At 46.2% G+C, this 19,553-nt stretch overlaps 1 protein-coding gene across 7 annotated transcripts in view; it reads right to left on the bottom strand.

Moving 5' to 3' along the window:
- sick (sickie) overlaps window positions 1-19,553 on the bottom strand; it is a 1,179,025-nt gene that overhangs the window by 255,216 nt on the left and 904,256 nt on the right. For 6 of the 7 annotated variants that reach the window (XM_075869563.1, XM_075869567.1, XM_075869568.1 and 3 more), the window contains 2 exons: window positions 11,544-11,685; window positions 3,283-3,569 (listed from right to left, as the gene is read on the bottom strand). In XM_075869563.1, the coding sequence (XP_075725678.1) occupies window positions 3,283-3,569; window positions 11,544-11,685 (429 nt within the window). The remainder of the gene's footprint in view (window positions 1-3,282; window positions 3,570-11,543; window positions 11,686-19,553) is intronic. The other variant, XM_075869570.1, reaches the window with a different exon arrangement.

Genomic DNA, 19,553 nt, shown 5'->3' with positions numbered 1-19,553 from the left:
ATACGCTCCTAGCTTTTTTTCCGCAACCTGTGCCCACCAGCTATGCTACTGAGTAATGATAACCTGAGAAACACACTGAAGCTCACAAAAGCTTTTAATTGCGTTGTACTACGCTCTTAAAAGTGCATGGTAGATGAATTTTATTTGTTTACTCATAGCTAGTTATTTATTTATTGTTACCAAATCGCTGTAGAACTGTAGCTACTGCTGCAAAAACATACTTTGCTTCTCACAACACTGAAACCCGGCGGCCTATACATTGGGTCAACGTATTTCACTTCTAGGTCTCCTGTAGCTAAATGTGCGTCCCACGCCCCTGTCAAAAGATTTCTCATTAAGTGCCGCTAGCACCGCATCCCATCGGTGCGCGTACGAGAACGCACGAACACGCTATCGGTAAGGTTAGAAATGCGCGCTCCTGGACGCGCACCGATCCACGGAGTCGGCCGCCAATGACCATCCAAACGGAAAAGGCCGCGCCGGACATGCGGCGACAAGCGTCACGACAGATCTCATTAGCGAGACGCTGACCCCACAGATCCGCTTGCGTCGCCAGGGCAAGCAGAAAAACGAGCACCAGCAGTGTGTGTCTCTCCAGAGGAATGTTTGCCGCCCAATTAGCAAGCCCCACGGGAGGACCTCATCAATATTCCGGTGGTTCCCAGCGCCCGACGTGTCAGTGTGACGGCGTTGCACAGAACAAAAGGAAGTTGGCTATGCAAGCAGCACGAGCTCCGGGAACCATGTCCCAAAAACGGTGAGCACTGCGTCCTCCGCTCCCAACCCTACCCGTTCATGGGGACTCCACCATGTTTGGCTGAAGTACGCAAGAATGTGGACAAAGAAACCCCGCCACACGCTGACGCGGGTGCCAGATTCTGTTGAGCACGATGTCAACAAGCCCCGCCGCGGTGGTCTAGTGGCTAAGGTGCTCGGCTGCTGACCCGCAGGTCGCGGGATCGAATCCCGGCTGCGGCGGCTGCATTTGCGATGGAGGCGGAAATGTTGTAGGTCCGTGTGCTTAGATTTGGGTGCCCGTTAAAGAACCCCAGGTGATCAAAATTTCGGGAGCCCTCCACTACGGCTTCTCTCATATACATATGGTGGTTTTGGGACGTTAAACCCCACATATATATCAAATCAACGATGTTAACAATTGAGCTTTCGACCACTACGGGCGCTGCTCGCATTGGGGTCGTCTGTACGGACACTGATACACATCGGGACGAACTATCTATCAGTGCGAGTTTTTGTGCGTGGCTGCACGCAATAGACAGTCATAGAAAACCGGGTGTACCATGATACCGGAATCAAAGTGCGCATGCGCAGATACGTACGTTACCCCGTACCGCTTACCGTACGCGCAGTATTTTTCAGATTTAAGGTTACCATGATAGCATAAGTATGTTAGTGGTGACATAGTGTACGTAAACATGGCGGCACAGTCGGACGCTCACTTCAGTTCAGTTCAGTTTATTACCTTAAAGTCCCCCCTTTCTAGGAGGGGCATCACATAAGGGGTGGGGTTTTATTTAGGTTAACAATAAGCAGTAAAAGTTGTTTTAGCATTGAAGATGATCGAAGTGATTTTGGCGCAGTTGTTGAAAGATTCACCTTGTTCGCAGCAAACGACTGTTTAAAGTGGCTTCGCTTGTCTTCAGTTACCTTCGATGACCGAGTATTACGAATAAGTTGGCGTAATTCTTGAGATAGCATAATTTCTTCCCCTTTCGAACGAGTCTAGGCCTAACTAGACACAAGATCGATGTAATCAAATTGACAACATAATTTTTTTCGCCTTTGGTGCGTGGTTCATATTTATTTGCTTTTATTAGTAGTAAAATACACTTGTAACAATGCTTCGCGCGATGGCATAGGCAAACATTCTCGTTTTCTTTTCCTTTTCACTGTCTTTAACTTATTAGCCATCCGATAGGTGGCGCCACCATCCCTGATGGGGCACGTGAACCACGTAAACGCGATGCCGCTAAACTATAATACGCTGTCCACAACGAACGTTTGCTCCACGGTAACGCCATTCTCTTAACCTTTGCTGTCACGCTAACCGTAAACTATAACTGTCTAACATGTCCTCCCCATTCTAGTAAAGACAAGGTCTAAGAGACGACTAGTTCTTGCTGTAGTATGCGTTTTCAGCATAACTAATTCCGCTGCAGGCAACTATTGCGCGAAATCAGGTGGGGGAACAAAATTAGTTTTTGAGTTTGTAACATGCACACTTAATTCAATGGACTGGCTCAGGTCTTTTGCTATAACGCAAGTCCGCCAATGGGGAGGACTGTCCTCACTACAATGCGCAGAGAAAACCAATTGAAGTTGTGCCAGACTGCATAGACTGCAGACTGATGACGTCGGAAACCATTCAGGAATGTCGTCCTGTGAGGTCATCGCGCAGAAAAGATGACGAAGGCAGTGCTCAACTCATTCAAGTCATCAGAGTTGCATCGGCGATGATAGATTGAGGGGGTCCTGGCTACTCCTCCACTCACGGGAGATATCTTTATAAAACCTGCCATGAAAAAGTTTACGGGAAAAGGTCACACCTCTGATCAATGGATATTGAGGCGCTTCATGGGCGCTTGTATGGTGAAGTGTCTGTGAACAGGCTTGAATATAAGCGTAAGCTCTTATAAGATAGTAATGCTCAAGATGAGTAGTTAGGACCATAGGTAGGCGACAAAAAGCGCAGCTCATATAGATTCGCTGAGGGAGTATGTATCGCGCTTAAGGCTCGCTCGCACTCAGACTCCACTCGGACCCGCAGCTTGATCACCGTCTAAGTTAGTCTCAGTGAGTCTACTCACGAGTGAGTTTGCCGACCTGTGGGAAACCATGAAAGCGTTTTATATGCAAGCTCCCAAGAACAAGTTCCAGGAAGGCCGACGCATCTACCGAGGGTGCCACAGCCAGCTTTGCACGCTATAACCATGGCGCTGAGTTTGGACATTCTTGCATGGTCTATGATGAACTGTGGTTCTACTCTGCTTTATATACTTGCCAAGTAAAGACCTGGCGTCAGTCAGGAAGCTGACGTCAAGCCGCCAAGATTAACCAGATTTGCCACTTCTTAGATTTCACACGGCTACTAATACACATCTCCAGTTTTTGAAGATACAGGTCGCCGGCATCGGCACTGTATACGAGCTTCTCCATCCGGGGCTATTCTATTCATAGAACAGGCAACGCAGAAGTACGCGCCGTTTGGTAGCAGCTCAAACGAAAATAACTTAATAGAAGTCCATTTTAAGAGCCCGGGCTTACCTTTGCTCTTGTCCTGCGACTTGTCCTTGGAATTGAAGAACTTGAACTTGTCAAGCATAGAGTTGTTGTTGGTGGTGCCGTTGCCCGCGTGGTGAATGGCGGTGTTGTTGTGGTTGGCGACTCCGTTGTGGTGGGCGGAGGAGGAGGCGATGTGCGACGACCCCTTGGGGATCAGGTGGCCGTTTCCCGGTCCGTTGGACTGGGCCGGCGGTGGCTGGCGTACCGGAACGCCAGCGTTTTTCACCGGAAGGTGCGAGATGGACGAAGAGGATGCAGTAGAGGAGGGCCTGCGAGGATGGAGCACATTTAAATTCAATTCAATGTTTATTTTAGCTTTGAAAAAAAAGAAACAAAGAATCTGCTTACTGCAATGAGCAGCTTGACGACGTGAAATCGTGTGGCTTCAAAGACTACTGAACACCGCCGATTGAACACGTGGGATCCCGTTGTGAAATATTAACGCCGTGGGAAGGCACGAGGTTTTTACTGCTACACTGTAACTTTGCCAGTGTTCAAATAAGCCTCTGTTGTATAAAACCGGGGGTCGTTTTTGGTAGCTAGCTTTTTACATCAGATATGATTTTTTTCGCCTATTTCTCTTTCAGTTACGGCAAGACGCCACTTTGGTAAACGAAAGATGGCGCTACATGCAGATGTCCCGAAATCCTGGTCATAGTAACAACCCCACGTGATATAGATGTTTAAATAGTGTGAACATAGGCATGGTGAAACATATCTGGCGAATAAAAGACTAGCCCGCCTTTCCATATTATTACAGTTCATCGGCATACGTTATATGCACAAACACGCCATGCTTTCGCATTCAATGTTGATCATTGATTGATATGTGGGGTTTAACGTCCCGAAACTACCATATGATTATGAGAGACGCCGTAGTGGAGGGCTCCGGGAATCTCGACCACCTGGGGTTCTTTAACGTGCACCCAAATCTGACCACACGGGCCTACAACATTTCCGCCTCCATCGGAAATGCAGCCGCCGCAGCCGGGATTCGATCCCGCGACCTGCGGGTCAGCAGCCGAGTATCTTAGCCACTAGACCACCGCGGCGGGGCATTCAATGTTCGTAAGGAGATGAAAGCGGCTGTGTAGCTTTTCGTTTATCATGAGTAGGTACTTTCTGATGTCGACTTTTATCTTTCTCTGATGTTACATTCCACATCAGAGCGTCATGCATCAAATCTTTTGTTGATGACTGACCAAATAAGCGTGATAACTGAGTAACTAAACACTACGTGAAGTACATCTAAGTATTCCGTGTTTACTCGTTTATCGTATCGCTGTATGCCAGTTCTCGCTCTAAGTTTGCGAGTAACTATGTTAAAACAACTAGAACAATAAGCGATTCCTCAAAAGTACTCATGTTGTTGGCAATCATTACTTTCCATTGGCGCACCACCTTCGATGATTGCATAATCCTATAACGTACAAGAATAGACTGTTGGGAAAGATAGAAATTCATCATGAAAGTTTCGCTACACGTGCTCATGCTGAAACATTCCCGTTTCTCTCGTTCTTTATTTGTTCATCTTAGAATGTCTTCCTGAGAGGACATCAGGGTTAATTAAAGGTGACGAAAGCATCCCTGAAATTCTAGGAGACCACAACATTGCACCGGCGGGCTATACACCTATGGTGACACTGTAAAACGAGGAGTGTTACATTGTGAGTGTGTGCTCCACCTCTTCCCTGTTCTCTATACTCCAAACTTTCAAACCCCCTCATACTTCCAACCAGTGTAAGGTGGCATACCAGTTTTCCCATACGATACAACCTAAGTGCGCAGAGGCACCATCCACACGACCGAAGCATGGCCGCCAATCGTCCGCGCGACTTAATTCCCTAATGCACTTGGTGGTGCCCTCCAAAGGCGTGGCCACTGGTCGCCAGTCTGGAGCGCATGCCCATTGGTGGAAGCGCGTGTGCATCCGCGTATGCGGAGGAAACGCCACAAACTTTGAAAGATGTATCCAATTATAGACCGGTTAACCTCCATATCTTTCCTTTCTCTCTCCTTTCTTGACTCCTATTTTCACAGGTTCCGTAATTGTGACTGGCTCAAAGGGGTCCTGAGACGCTTTTTTGAGGATGGTGCGAAAACGCTGCCGATAGGTAGTCAAGGCTCCCGAGAGCAAGCGAGCCAAATAATATAGCGCAGCGCACGGCCTATAATTTTCAATTATTTCTCAAAGTCTACCAAAAATCGCTTTCTCTTCTCTCGGCCAATCGCGATACAAGCTCGAAAGTCGTGGCTTCCGCTTCATAGACTCGAATTCCACGCGATGCCCTGCTTTGAGAATTACTGGCTTTGAGAAAACGGCGGAGGAGCAGAGGATCGACCTGGATCGAGCGACGAGACCACGGTGGACAGTACGAGCATCAGAACGAACGATTGACAAGTAAGGAGTCATTGTTAACTGCCTCAATATGAGCAAAGAAGTGATAACGAAGAAAAGGAAAGCGCTTCGCGCCCAGATCACGCGACTGATGAACGCAGCCGAGCTGCAAATTAATGATGGAGCTAACCGGGAGCAGCTGCTTACAACGCAGGCGCAGATTAAAGCAATAAGCGACAGTCTCAAGAGCGCAAACGAGCACATGGAAAAGTTTCTAACAGAAGACAATGCCGAAGCTGAATTCGAAAGCGTCATAGAGTACGACATGAAATTAACGGCGATCTTATCTGCAATAGAAATCAGACTTCGACAGCCTGAACAATCGGATTCAAGCGATAGGACAAGGCAGGTGACGCCCTCAAGTCCAGGACAAGAAGCAACGGAACTAGTTAAGCTACCAAAGCTTGAAATGATAAAATTTGGGGGGAAAACTTTGGAGTGGAACCGTTTTTGGTCTCAGTACGAGTCGGCAGTTCACCTGAGACCGAACATGAGCAAGGGACAGAAGTTCAATTACTTGTTAGCATCACTAACCGGAAAAGCTGCGGCTGCTATTGAAGGACTTCAGTACTCGGCAGAGGAAAATTATGATAACGCAATCAAAATACTGCAAAAAACGTTCGGCAATTGAGAACATTCCATTGAAATGCACATGAATGAGCTATTGAGTTTGGAGAAAGTGAGGTCTGTTCAAGATACCGATGACTTAAATAGGCTGGTACAGAGAGTGCAAGTTAACATATTGGCACTCAAGTCACTAAAAGTGGAAACCGAGAGCTATGCGCCGATGTTGTTACTGGTATTGAAAAGAGCAATTCCACCAGAATTATCAGTGCAGTTCAAGTCAAAAGAGGCTATGAGAAACAGCTCAGCTTCAGAAAACGGCGAGCAAAAGAACGCAACGGGAAAAGCGTGCGAGGAAAAGCTGGACAGGCTTATGTTATTCTTAAGAGAGCAAGCGGCTTTTCGTGAAGAAACACAACGTGAACAAGAGAGGATAACTGCAAAACCAAGAGAGAACCGCGGACAGATGCGCACAACTTCAAGCTTCTATAGCTCAGCAGACAGAATATGCTTATTCTGCAAGCAGAAAACCCATGCAACCGAAAACTGTCGTAGGAGCATTCCAATGAATGAAAAGAAAGCTATGCTTACCGAAAATAGAGCATGCTTCAGATGCACTCGACCAAACCACACTGCACGCATTTGCAAGGCCCAAGTAAAATGCAAGCAATGCAAGGGACGACATGCCACGTCAGTATGCAGAACGGTGATGCAGAAAACAAGGGCAGAGCTGGTCTCAACAGCGCAAGCCGAAGCGACGACGTCTACGCTACAAGCAACCGAAAATATCAAGCATAAGTTTGTGCTTTTGCAGACGGCTGTAGCGTGCGTAGAAGGAGAAACATGTGGCCGACATTGCCGTTTGTTATTAGACAGCGGAAGTCAACGTTCATTTATTGAAGCGGGATGAGCGAAAGAAATAGGTGCGAAGGTGTTGCGACAGGAAAGGCTGACGATTGGTTCATTTGGAGGAGACGAAAAGGTCAAACTAATGAACGTGGTGCAAGTGACTGTAGGATCACGAGAAACAAGCACAACAACAGTGATTGAAGCGTTACAAGTCGACGTTATCTCGCACAGTTGTATACCCACTCCAACTAAGAAACTCAGCGAGAAAATGAAACAGCTAAATATGCAAGTGGCTGATCACAGGACCGAGACGACTGTAACAGATTCTGTAGAACTACTGATTGGCTCAGACTATTATTGGGAATTCTTTACTGGTAGAACTCAAAGAATCGAGGACAGACTGATGGCTGTAGAAACTATACTGGGATGGGTACTGCAAGGGCCGTCAGAGCAAAGCAAGACAAAACTAACACATAACCAAGCAGTCATGGTTCTGAAGGTCGAAGCTGCGGAGACAGAACTCCAGCAAGAGCTACAGAAGTTCTGGAGCCTGGAGTCAATGGGGATCAAAAGAAATAGTTTGGATAACACCGGAAATGAAGTGGTCGAAGAATTCGAGCGCAAGATTGTACAACAAAACGGTCGCTACCAAGTCAGCTTGCCATGGAAACAGGACGTAAACTTGGAAAGCAACAAGGAAAATGCGATAAAAAGACTACAGCAACTGACTAAAAGGCTGCAAAAAAATGAAGACATGCTGTATCGCTACGACAAAGCTATATCAGAGTACATGGCATTAGGAGTCGCAGAAGAGGTCCAAGAGCCATCAGAACAGCCAAATGCACTTTGCTACTACATGCCACATCATGCGATCATTAGAGAGTACCGAGCCACAACAAAGGTTCGAGTAGTGTTTGACGCCTCATCACATTCTAGAAAAGGCATGTCTCTAAACGAGAACCTAGAGGCAGGACCCAATTTGAATGAGGACATGCTATCGCTGCTCATTAATTTCCGAAAAGAAAAGGTGGCGTTAGTTGGAGATGTTGAAAAGGCATTTCTACAAATCTCTATACATGAAGAGGATAGAGATGCAATGAGATTTCTGTGGTGGAAGCATGACGCTGAAGGAAGGTTAATGAATGAAGTGCAAACATGGCGCATGACAAGAGTAACGTTCGGAACAACACCAAGCACGTTTATACTGGCAGCTACAATTAAACAACATTTGAAACAAGTGGAAGACCAGTTTCCTGATACGACAAGGACCCTGCAGAAAGCGATCTACGTGGATGATGTCATTTTGGGAGCAGCAACGCTTGATGAAGCAGTTAAGTTGTACAAACAGGCAAAGCAAGTGTTCAGAGAGGCAGCGATGAATTTGAGAAAATGGACATCCAATGAAGAGCGATTAAACAAAATAATTGATGAAAACGAAAGAGACGATTCTCACATAGATATTCGATCTAGAGGATTTACAATGCTTCTGGGCTTGATATGGAAACACTCAAAGGACATGATTTGCTTCCCTATTGAAAAGTGGAATTTATTAACAGATACAACGCACTTGACGAAAAGGGCTGTGTTACAAACCACAGCGAAGATATTTGACCCACTCGGTTTGTTGTCGCCATTCACAGTACGCGCGAAAATAGGACTGCAGAGACTGTGGAAAATGAACGTCACGTGGGACGACCAGCTCCCTAAAGATGAATGCGACAAATGGAAGAACCTTATGTCTAAAGCGGAGGACTTTCGAGTTCTAGAAATCCCACGATGCTACGCAAGCAAGAATCAACCAGTACAAGCATACAAGCTGCATGTATTTGCCCACGCGAGCCCATTAGCATACGGAGCGGCAGCATACTTGATAGCAGTATACCACGATGGAAGCAAAGAATCAAGGCTAGTAACAGCAAAAAGCCGCGTAGCTCCAATTAAAGAGCTGACATTGGCGCGACTTGAACTGATGGCAGCGGTGGTAGCATCAAGATTATGCGACTACATCAAAGGTCACTTCAACGAAAGCTTTCAGGAAATACACTGCTGGACGTACTCGATGATTGTGCTGCACTGGATCAAGGGAACAAGCAAAAGAGATCCGTTTGTTGCCAACAGAATCGCAGAAATTAGAGAAAAAGCACTTCAAGCAAGCTGGTCATTCGTTCAAAGTGACGACAACCCTGCTGACCTACTTACACGAGGAATAAGCGCAAAGGCATTGATAACGTCAAAGTTGTGGTGGAACGGTTCCGAATGGATAACATCACTGGAAAAGAACTTAGTAAGCATAATTGGCACAAATACAGACGTGGAAGACCAGCATAAAACACAATGTCACCAATGCATGGGAAGATCCGAAATTGCGCCAATCTTGGAAATCGAAAGGTATTCATCATACGGACGGCTTATGAGAGTGACAGCATGGGTGTTCAGATTCATAAACAACACAAGAAAGGAAAATCACAAAGGGCCGTTGACAGGAAAAGAGGTAACAAATGCAGAAAAATACTGGATAAGACAGACCCAGATATTACTGAGACAAACAAAGGGTGAGGCCTATTCAAACAATCGATCATTTGAAATTAATGGACACGAAGTCTACCTTGATGACGATGAAATCATCAGGCAGAAAGGACGATTGCAGTGCAGCCAAGAATTCAACAAGCACGTAATAGTAATTCCAAAGGATGAGCATTTCACGGAACTGCTAATACGTCACGTGCATAAAATGGTATCACACGGAGGAGTTCAAGTGACGCTAGCGCAACTTCGAACTAAGTTCTGAATATTGCAGGGCAGACAAGCAGTGAAAGGAGTTCTAAACAAATGTGTCGTCTGCAAGAGGCATAACTCCAGACCGGCGACTCAAGACATACCTCCACTTCCGGCAGACAGAGTCACTGAAGCAGAGCCATTCAAAGTTACGGGAGTTGACTTCACAGGACCTCTTTACGCAAAGGACAAGTACCAGATTGTGAAGCAATATGTACTGATATTCACCTGCGCGGTAACAAGAGGAGTACACTTGGAAGTTACCAACGATTTGTCATCGTCGAGTTTTCTAAAAGCATTCCGACGATTTACAGCTCGACGGGGAATACCAGCCGTAATATACTCGGACAACGCCAAAACATTTATAAAAGCTGGAAAGGAAATCAACAGAATGCTCGAAACAATTAACAACGAGGTCTTAAAGAATTACTGCAGTGGCCAACAAATTAAATGAAAAACAATAGCCGAGTGCGCGCCATGGTGGGGAGGATTTTACGAGCGCCTCATAAGAAGCTTGAAGACGTCGATGCGAAAAATAATATCGAAAAGCACAGCTTCGGTAGAGGAGCTACGCACTATTGTAGCAGAAGTTGAAGGAACAGTCAAAAATCGACCATTGACTTACGTATATGGAGAACCTGACGAGCCAATGCCACTAACGCCGGCAGACATCATAGGTGGACGGCGACAGCTTCAAGACGGACAAACAAGACTATACAACGGTGACATTGAAGACGCATGGCGACGCAGATGCAAACTCGTGCGCGCTTGGTGGAAAAGATGGCATCAAGAATATATCAAGGAAATAGGAGCTACGGTCAAAGCCAAGACAGGGCAAGCAAAACCACTCTCACAGGGGGACATCGTGTTGGTTGAGGACAAGGCTCCAAGAACATTTTGGAAAATGTGCCGGATTGAAAAGCTCTACCCTGGGCGAGACGGAATCACAAGAGCTTGTCTCCTTCGCACAGGCAAAAAAAGAGCTTCTAAGAAGATCGGTGAACCACATATACCCAATGGAAGGTTGTTTCAAATAGCCCGCCAGAGCTTATCACATTTCAACTTGGGCGGGCGGGAGCCTATAAAATATCATCATCAAACGCCGGAAGAAGAAGAAAGAAGACTGCTGCCTGGAGCGAGCGCGCGCTACTTCACTTCTTCCAATAAACCGTATTCGTTCGAAGCAGTCCTTGGTCTCGATCGTCTTAATAAGGAGTTACTGAGGCCGCCGCGGGAGGCCGCCACGTGTCCGCGCTTTCGGAGGAAAAAAAAAAGTGCTCGAGGTCACGTGACGCGGGTGCCTTACTTTCTTTTCCAGTGCCATCTCTCCCTCTTCAGCTTTCAGTGCTTTTGTCGGGACGTGAGAAGAGAGAAAGCAATTACAACGAGTGACAAATCTTCGTAACTCCGCTATTGCTGGTCCACGGCAGTGAATGTATACGGATTGTAAAATTTTGGCAGCGGTCGATTCGTGAGGCAGTAAGCTCCTTTAGTAAAGCCATTTGACGGTGTACTCGGGAAAGTGTTTCAGGACCACTTTAAGTTTTCTAGTACGAATACTTAAGCTGCAAGAGCTCTCCATGAATAGAACTTTAGAATTTCCAGATCACCAATCTACACACTAAACGTTATGTATAGCAGCACTTGCACCACTCACCTTGACCTGTCGCTGCTCGCGGTGCGGTCTCTTGTGACGACCGCCGACTTGGGTTGCGGTATGAAGGAGCCTGTGTGCGGAGAGCCCGACCGCGAACTGTTGCAGCTGGTCGAGGTCTTGGGGGCCGCGATGCCCGAAGGACCTGGCGAATGAAAGAAGCAAGGACGGGATAGTTGAGCGTCATGCATCGCATTCCACAACTCTTTGTTTCGTTGCAGTGCTCTTGAAGATGTTCTCAAGCGATTAGCTCGGAAACAATGGCAGCAACAGGGGATACAGGTTTCCACGCGAAGAAATAGGACGCAGAGTGGAATCCGATAAAACGAGACGCAATATATACGCTTATATTCGAGAACTAAGAGCATACACATAATGGAGGTCCCGTCATACAATGCAGTTTTTTTTTTGTCAGCTTCATTTGAACCATGGCGTAGGGTTATTCCTCCTCGATGTAAATACGAACAAGGGCTACAGGAGTGTACCACGAAAACGGACTCTTTAGTCAAGATGCTCAATTGATTCGTGAGGTCAATGACATGATGGTTCATGATGTGATTATATGCGATAAACACCGACACCGCACACTCAGAAACAGAAGTGTAATGCTGCGTCCTCTTCCAATCATCTAGTCGTCGTAAGTTTCACGTGCTCTTGAATACATCGCAAAAACGCCGTATTACATGTTAAAGTTCGTTTCCACGGAAAAGCTATTGCTGCTGTGACAACACTGGCAATGGTGTGGGCCATACAAGGGAACGAAAGTCGTGTAAGTGAGACTGCCATGCTTGAAATTGATTTATTTTAAAATCTGAAATGAGAAGAGAACATGACCAAACTATTAGCGATCAAGTGAACGAGCAAGCACAGAGTATCGACGACAGCTAATGACTATATGTAGAAATTATGAAAAAAAAGAGATGCACCTTCACACCCAGAATAACTGTTTATTTTGCCGACGCTTCGCGGGCAAACAAGGGTCCCCTTTTTTTTAAAGGCGTGTACATATCGTACACGCCTTGAACACACACACACACAAACACACACACACACACACGCACACACACACACACACACACACACACACATATATATATATATATATATATATATATATATATATATATATATATATATATATATATATATATATATATATATATATATATATATATATATATATATATATATATATATATATATATATATATATATTACAGAGAGAGAAAATGGAGAAGGGATAGCACACTCCATTGGTCTGTTTTGCAGTATTTCCATGAGAAAGGGCTACGTGCTGCTGATGCTTAATTTCATTGGCATACCTTATGCTGCTTGGCAGATTCACCGTAAAAAAGAAAGTAGGTCACCAGGTAGCTCGCACTTTACTCACAATGCGAGACGCACGAAAGAGACCTTGGATCCGTTTTCGCACCGGAGACGAGGAAGGAGAGGCTGGCGAATGCGAGTAGAAAGCCACACGGAGAAGGAGGGCACGAAAGGGGAAGCCACAGGAAGCACCACGCGCGTTAATTGTGCGAAATACGGCGCAGTCTGGCGTAAAGCATTTAGACGCGCGTCGTGCAGAGAACGTGTCCGAGATGATGGCAGCGAAAAAGATATCGCGTTTGAAAAAAAAAAGATGGCTTGATGTTGATGAGCACTTAACCGTTTTTTTAGATAGCCGAGGATACACCAAACATAAATACTTCATACAATATTATAACTTTGTGCATGCTTGCGTGTGTGCGCGTTTTTTCTTCCGGTATATTTCCTTCGTTCCACTTTTCTTTCTCTTCTTCAGCTTTTTACACCCCTTACACTATAGTATAAGGTAGAAAACCGGGAATTTTCTTTTGGTCAACCTCCCAGCCGTTCCCTTACCTTACTCCTTCTCTTTTGTTGCCGAAATGTACTGCTTATCACTGCTTCTGCCTCTGACACCTTAGTCCTTAATTTCTTGAATAGCGGACACTGGGCTTTCTACTTTTCGCTGTCATGTTCACGGGGAATACGAGAAATTTTTGTCAAGCTGCTTTGTAGCGGATTTGTCTCACATACCTAAAAGATGTATGTAAACACGCTTGTTGAAAATGAACTGAACTGAACTAAGCCAAGCAAAAATATTCTTTATGGCCGCGAAGGAGTAAACCATTTTGATTCTCCGAAACGGTCATTTAATTATAAATATTTCAATAAAAAACCATATGCTTAAGGGCAGACTTTCAAAAATAGAAGTAATTAATCTACGGAGGCTGAAAAAAAAAAAGGCCAACAACCCATTTGCAGAACAGGCATGTTCGTGATTGATCGAAATGTGTGGTTTAACGTCCCAAAACAACGATATGATTATGAGAGACGCCGTAGTGGAGGGCTCCGGAAATTTCGACCACCTTGGGTTCTTGGGTGCACCCAAATCCACCTTGGGTGCACCCAAATCTGAGCACACGGGCCTACAACATTTCCGCCTCCATCTTAAATGCAGTCGCCGCAGCCGGTATTCAATCCCGCAATCTGTGGGTCAGCAGCCGAGTACCTTAGCCACTAGACCACCGCGACGGGGCAACAGGCATGTTGATGTGTGCGTTTACTAACATGTAGTATTTAGTAATATCGTAATCTTCCTTGAACACGATGGAAAAACCGGTATCTTATAGGCCTGATCGATACAGGGCCAAATGATAACTAATGCATATTTATGCATCGACATCCTCTTCTATATTAATAGAACGATTTAACGCACCAAAGCCATGATGTGATTGTGGGAGACGCCCTAATGGAGGGATCCGAGAGTATAGTCCACCTGGGATTCTTTAACGCGCACCTAAATGTAAGCACACCGGCATCTAGCATGTCGCCTCCATCGAAATGCGAAGCCCGAGGCAGGGATTCGATCCCACGACTTTCGTATCAGCAATTTAGCACCATAACTACCAGGCCATTGCGGTGGGTAGCCTGTTCTCTCACTTCAATAAAACGGAATAGAAAATGCCGATGAAAAGCCAAAACAACTCATGGCAATACTAAAGGAAGTATGAAGACAATAAAAAAAAGCTGTAAAACTACAAACAGTGCTCGAGACTACAGCTGCAGGCTTTGCGTCAGGCCGAGGACCTAACACTTAGTTTCCATTAAGTACAGTTCTTTTAATATTTATAACTAGAAGGCGATGATCATTTATTCTATACGCACAATATTAAAGCATAGCGTATGTACAATGAAGGAGTCGTTGGAAATTTCATTTTCCGAGAGGCACTGCGTAAATGCGCTACACATCAACCGATCGTCAGGTGAAGTGCTTCGTGTGCAGCTTGAGTACGTGCGATCATCCCATCTGTCGCGACAAACAGGGCACAGCACGTGATTCGAGAACATTGTTGGCCTCGAGGATATACCGTGGCGCCGCCAACGTGATGACGTCAATCATAAGATGCCGGGTTGTGTTGTCTGCTGGAACACCACAATTCCTGCGCTTTTGCTGGGGGACACCGTGTGTGCTTCTCTTTGTTTTGAAGCTCAGTGCTTTGAGAAGCGGTAAGACCTGCAGTAATACGCGCAAGCAAACTACAAATCGGTGCCCCCGGTGGCACTCTCGTGTCTAATTTGCATCGTAAAATCGCAACTATGAACCGGCGCAGCCATGGGGGACGATGCAAGCAAGGCGAGCGCACGCATGCGATCTGTGACGTCGAAGGGATCGCAGCGCTGGCCTTTCTAGCGGAGGCCCTCGTGGCCTATAGCGGCACCGCTCGCTAAGCAGAACTAGACGGCACGCAAGCAGAGGCAGACAGGCTTTCCATTTTTCTGAGCCATAGCACGCCATTCCTCCTCCCCCTCTCTAAGGATGTCCCCGACCTTGTTCCCCGAAACGCGACCACCATTCTCCCGAATGCGCAGGCTGAGTCTGTACATACATGGACTCCTACTAAAAAAACTGAAGTGTACAGAACGCTGAAGCTACCCCGTATTTTTTTTTCTAAGCTGTGCCTTACATTGCCCATGGGGAGTTCGCAGTTATGTGGGACCGCTGCGATGCGTGATACAAATCTCAGCAAATAAGGAAAAAAATATAAATGAATGCATCAGAGATGGAATGACTACAGGCAAAGAGAAACCTCGGAATTATCCTGCAGTCTCATCGGAACACGCGACAGTGAATCTCGGCCCTCTCGACGCAAAAGCCAGGCGCCCCAAGCTCTGAGGAACGACACGCAATCACGCTACGGCCTGTAAGCAAAAACGGAGCGAGCCTGCAACGGAGGAGCATTAGGTCTCAAGCTTGCTGAAACGGGTCGCACGAACACGCACCCGCGTCTACGCAGCATGTATACGTCCATAGACGAAAATTTCTCGCTTGGGAGGGCGGGTGGGCAGCTTCAATTGATTCCTAATTACGTGCCCAGACGCGCGCGAGGCCAAACCGATAATGACACCCCGCGGGCAACGTGCTCGCGTATGCGGCATCACACAAAACGCGGCTTGTAGTACACGCCGGATAATCACCGGCGACGAAGCTGATACGCGACGACCCGAGGCTCTTGCGGTTACCCGGATGTATAGGAAAACTAAGCCAGGCGCGCGAGCACACGTCATTTTTGCCCCTGCGTCGTGTGTCGCAGGAAAGTATACCAAACACGGTGTAGAAAAAAAAGTATACCGCCCCGCTCGAATGGAATGGAATGAAAAAAAAACTTTATTTCAGTCCTCCAGGACGCGCTTAGCGCGTAGCGGGCGTCTCCCACCTAGGGACCGACAGGCAGTACCTGGCGGCCGCTTCGTGGGCCTGCTGGACGGCCCATTGCTGGTCGGCGAGAAGTGAGCTCCTGAGGGACCTCTCCCACTTGCTTGAGGTAGAGTCGGGAGGAGTTGTTCTACACTCCCAGAGCATGTGTTCGAGGGTCGCTGTGTGTCCACATGATGGGCATGTGTCGCTGGGGTATGCATGAGGATAATAAACGTGAAGCGTGGCAAGGTTTGGGTACGTGTGTGTCTGTAATAGGCGAAGGGTTAATGCCTGCGGTCGGTTAAGTTTCGGATGTGGGGGTGGAAAAATGCGGCGTTCCAGGTAAAAGTGTTTTGTTATTTCATTGTACGTAATTGGTGACCCGATTGGTATCTAACCCAGCAAGATGGGGTTGCCCTGTGGCGGTGCGGTCGGTAAGTGCGCGCGCTGCATCATGGGCGATCTCGAACGCGTGCGCTAACTGCTCGGGAAGCACTCGAACAAGGCAAGTTCTTACACGGATAGAAGGCGTGTATGTCACGTTTGTGTGTGCGCCTACGTACAGTTGCCAGCAAGCGTAACTCAAACGCTAAGCAGCGCGTACTGAAGTATTTTGATCGAGCGCTGCCACTGCGTAGCTTTCAGCTCCGTGGCTGAGATGTTACCAATGCGTGCCGGCGTACTATAAAAAGCATACAGAGGTATTATTTCCACATCGACACCCAGAGCTGCGCATCAGTCAAACCCGTCCAGGCCACGCTACACAGCGTTCGTATGAAGCAAAATGTCAAGTTACTGGCTTGTTTTCCTTTATTAGGCAGGATATTATCGAGAACTAACCGACAACAAAAGCCAGGGAAAATATAGGGGACGTTATAAGAAGTAATTGTTACGTTATTGTGAAGAAAGAAATCTGGAAGAAAAGATAACTTGCCACCGACAATCCGAACCTGTGACCTTCGAATAACGCGTCCGATGCCCCACCACTGAGCTACGGTGGCCGTTATTCCCCCGTCCTCTTTATAGGGTATATATGGGCATGTAAACGTAGGAGCGCCAGTCAGCACCACCTGTTGCCAAGGCAGCGAGTGCGGACCACTCTTCTTGCCTGTTTAGAGCCACGTAGTACGTGGTCTGATTGCGAGATGGCAGCTGACCAAAATATTCTTTTGCACACTTCCTCAAGGCACCAAGTCTGCCAGAACGCAACCCTTGCTATGAAATGAAGGAAAGTGTAAACTTCAGGGTTCGTTCCTTTGTTGGGCAGAATATTAATGAGGAACTAATCGACAAAAAAAAAAACTAAGGCAAAGTATAGGGACGTCGTAAGCACTAATTCTAATGTACACAAATGTGAGGAAAGGATAGTGGACAAAAGATAGCTTGCCCCCACCGGCAGAATTCACACCTGTGACCATATATATATATATATATATATATATATATATATATATATATATATATATATATATATATATATATATATATATATATATATATATATATATATATATATATATATATATATATATATATATATATATATATATATATATATATATATATATATATATATATATAGCGTAAAAGACACCATCAGAGTAGTTGGTTCTACGCAAGATTTTTTCTCACGTATAAATTCGCTCGATCGATGCGTGGTGCACTTCTTCTCAATGACCGTTATTGATAATTCATTTCGACAAAATGCCACGCGTAAGAAAAAAAATTAGGGGGGACGAACTTTAAGCACGTTAAGGCGACACAAAAGCTGCCATGTGTGCGGCCATCTAGGTCTTTCAAAAGTTATTCAATCTACGAATCTTGATGACCCGCCGCGGTGGTCTAGTTGCTAATGCGATCGGCCGCAGACCCGCAGGTCACGGGATCGAATTCCGATCGCAACTGCATTTTCCATGCAGGCGAAGATCTGTTAGGCCTGTGTGCTTAGATTAAGCAGGTTGAAGAACCCCGGATGGTCGAAATTTTGGAGCCCCCCCCCCCCCCCCCCCCGCCTGACGTCTCCAATAATTATGATGGTTTTGGGACGTCAAACCCCAACAATTAATATTATTATTATATTACGCACCTTCCTGTACCACTTATTAAGCTTCCCACATCGTAGACATCCATGATATATAGCTTACGTTAAGGATTCACTTGATACACATTGCTGTCATGCAGAATACGCCTCACATGGCAGGTGAGCTTTTAATGACTTTGTTTTTTTTTAGATATTTTGTGACTTCGGCGCAAGAATAGGTTTGCCCATCAGCGTTTTACCCGACAAATATAACTGCCACCTCTCCCCTCCCCTACACGCACACACATTAGACATAAAAAGAGAAGAGGGCATAAATTGACGCAAAATTCGAGGTGGAGTGTATCCCCCTTAACGAGATTACAAGCAACGCTACGGACATGCTATCACATTTCCTGTCCCCGGCACGAAAGAAGTCCTACGCTACAGTACATTATCCGAGGTTGCTCAAAGCATTTCCTACACCTGACACACACGTACATGACACCAACACCCACGTTGACGCAGTTGGAGAAGCGACTATTCAGCTCTGACCTGACCGACCAGCGAGCGCTGATAGACCACAATCAACTGGCAGCTACACTAAAGCTGCCCTCCATAAAGCTGCCCCGTTAAATACTTTGTCTCACAGAAGCTTTCGTGTTCTGGACGCTGAGGCACGCCACTTTTAAAATAAAACAAATATAAAACGCAAGGCTCTCGTTTTTTATTTAGCACGGATATTTATTGAGGAAGTGTGACTTCACTGCGCGACATGGAGAATAGAATATTTGGGGAAGCTCGCCCACTAGATCGTTGCTAAAGCAGATCAATGCAATGAGCAAGTTATAGAAGCACCCGCTGAAAGCACTAAAATATAAATTCATCAATGAGAGACAGCGACCCCTGTCCACCAAACCCGGAAACATCGCATAACGGGTCTTTTCGAAAAGGCGAGGTGCTGGCATTTCAAATCACTCTCCGCTTCCAACGCAATCTATTGTATCAATAAGAAAAATAACGTCTACTGTTCAGGAGAAGTGACACGTTCGCAGGCTGCGCGTCGTTTCAAAACTTTCGGGTTTTGTTTGGATCGTTGTTTGGACACGCCGTGCAATGTATAGAAACAAGAAATGGTTGTCTAGGCATGCTGCAAACGCACGGCTGTCCGTCGCAGTGGTGTAGTGGTTACGGTGCTGGGCTGCTGGCCCGAAGGTTGCGGGTTCGACCCTGGCCGCGGAAGTCGCATTTTGAGGGAGGCGAAGTGGTAGAGACC

The sequence above is a fragment of the Rhipicephalus microplus genome, chromosome 7, assembly GCF_043290135.1.
Source record: "Rhipicephalus microplus isolate Deutch F79 chromosome 7, USDA_Rmic, whole genome shotgun sequence".
Lineage (NCBI taxonomy): Eukaryota > Metazoa > Arthropoda > Arachnida > Ixodida > Ixodidae > Rhipicephalus > Rhipicephalus microplus.
Note: the sequence above shows the minus strand (reverse complement) of the source record. Positions and strands in the feature narration are given on the sequence as shown.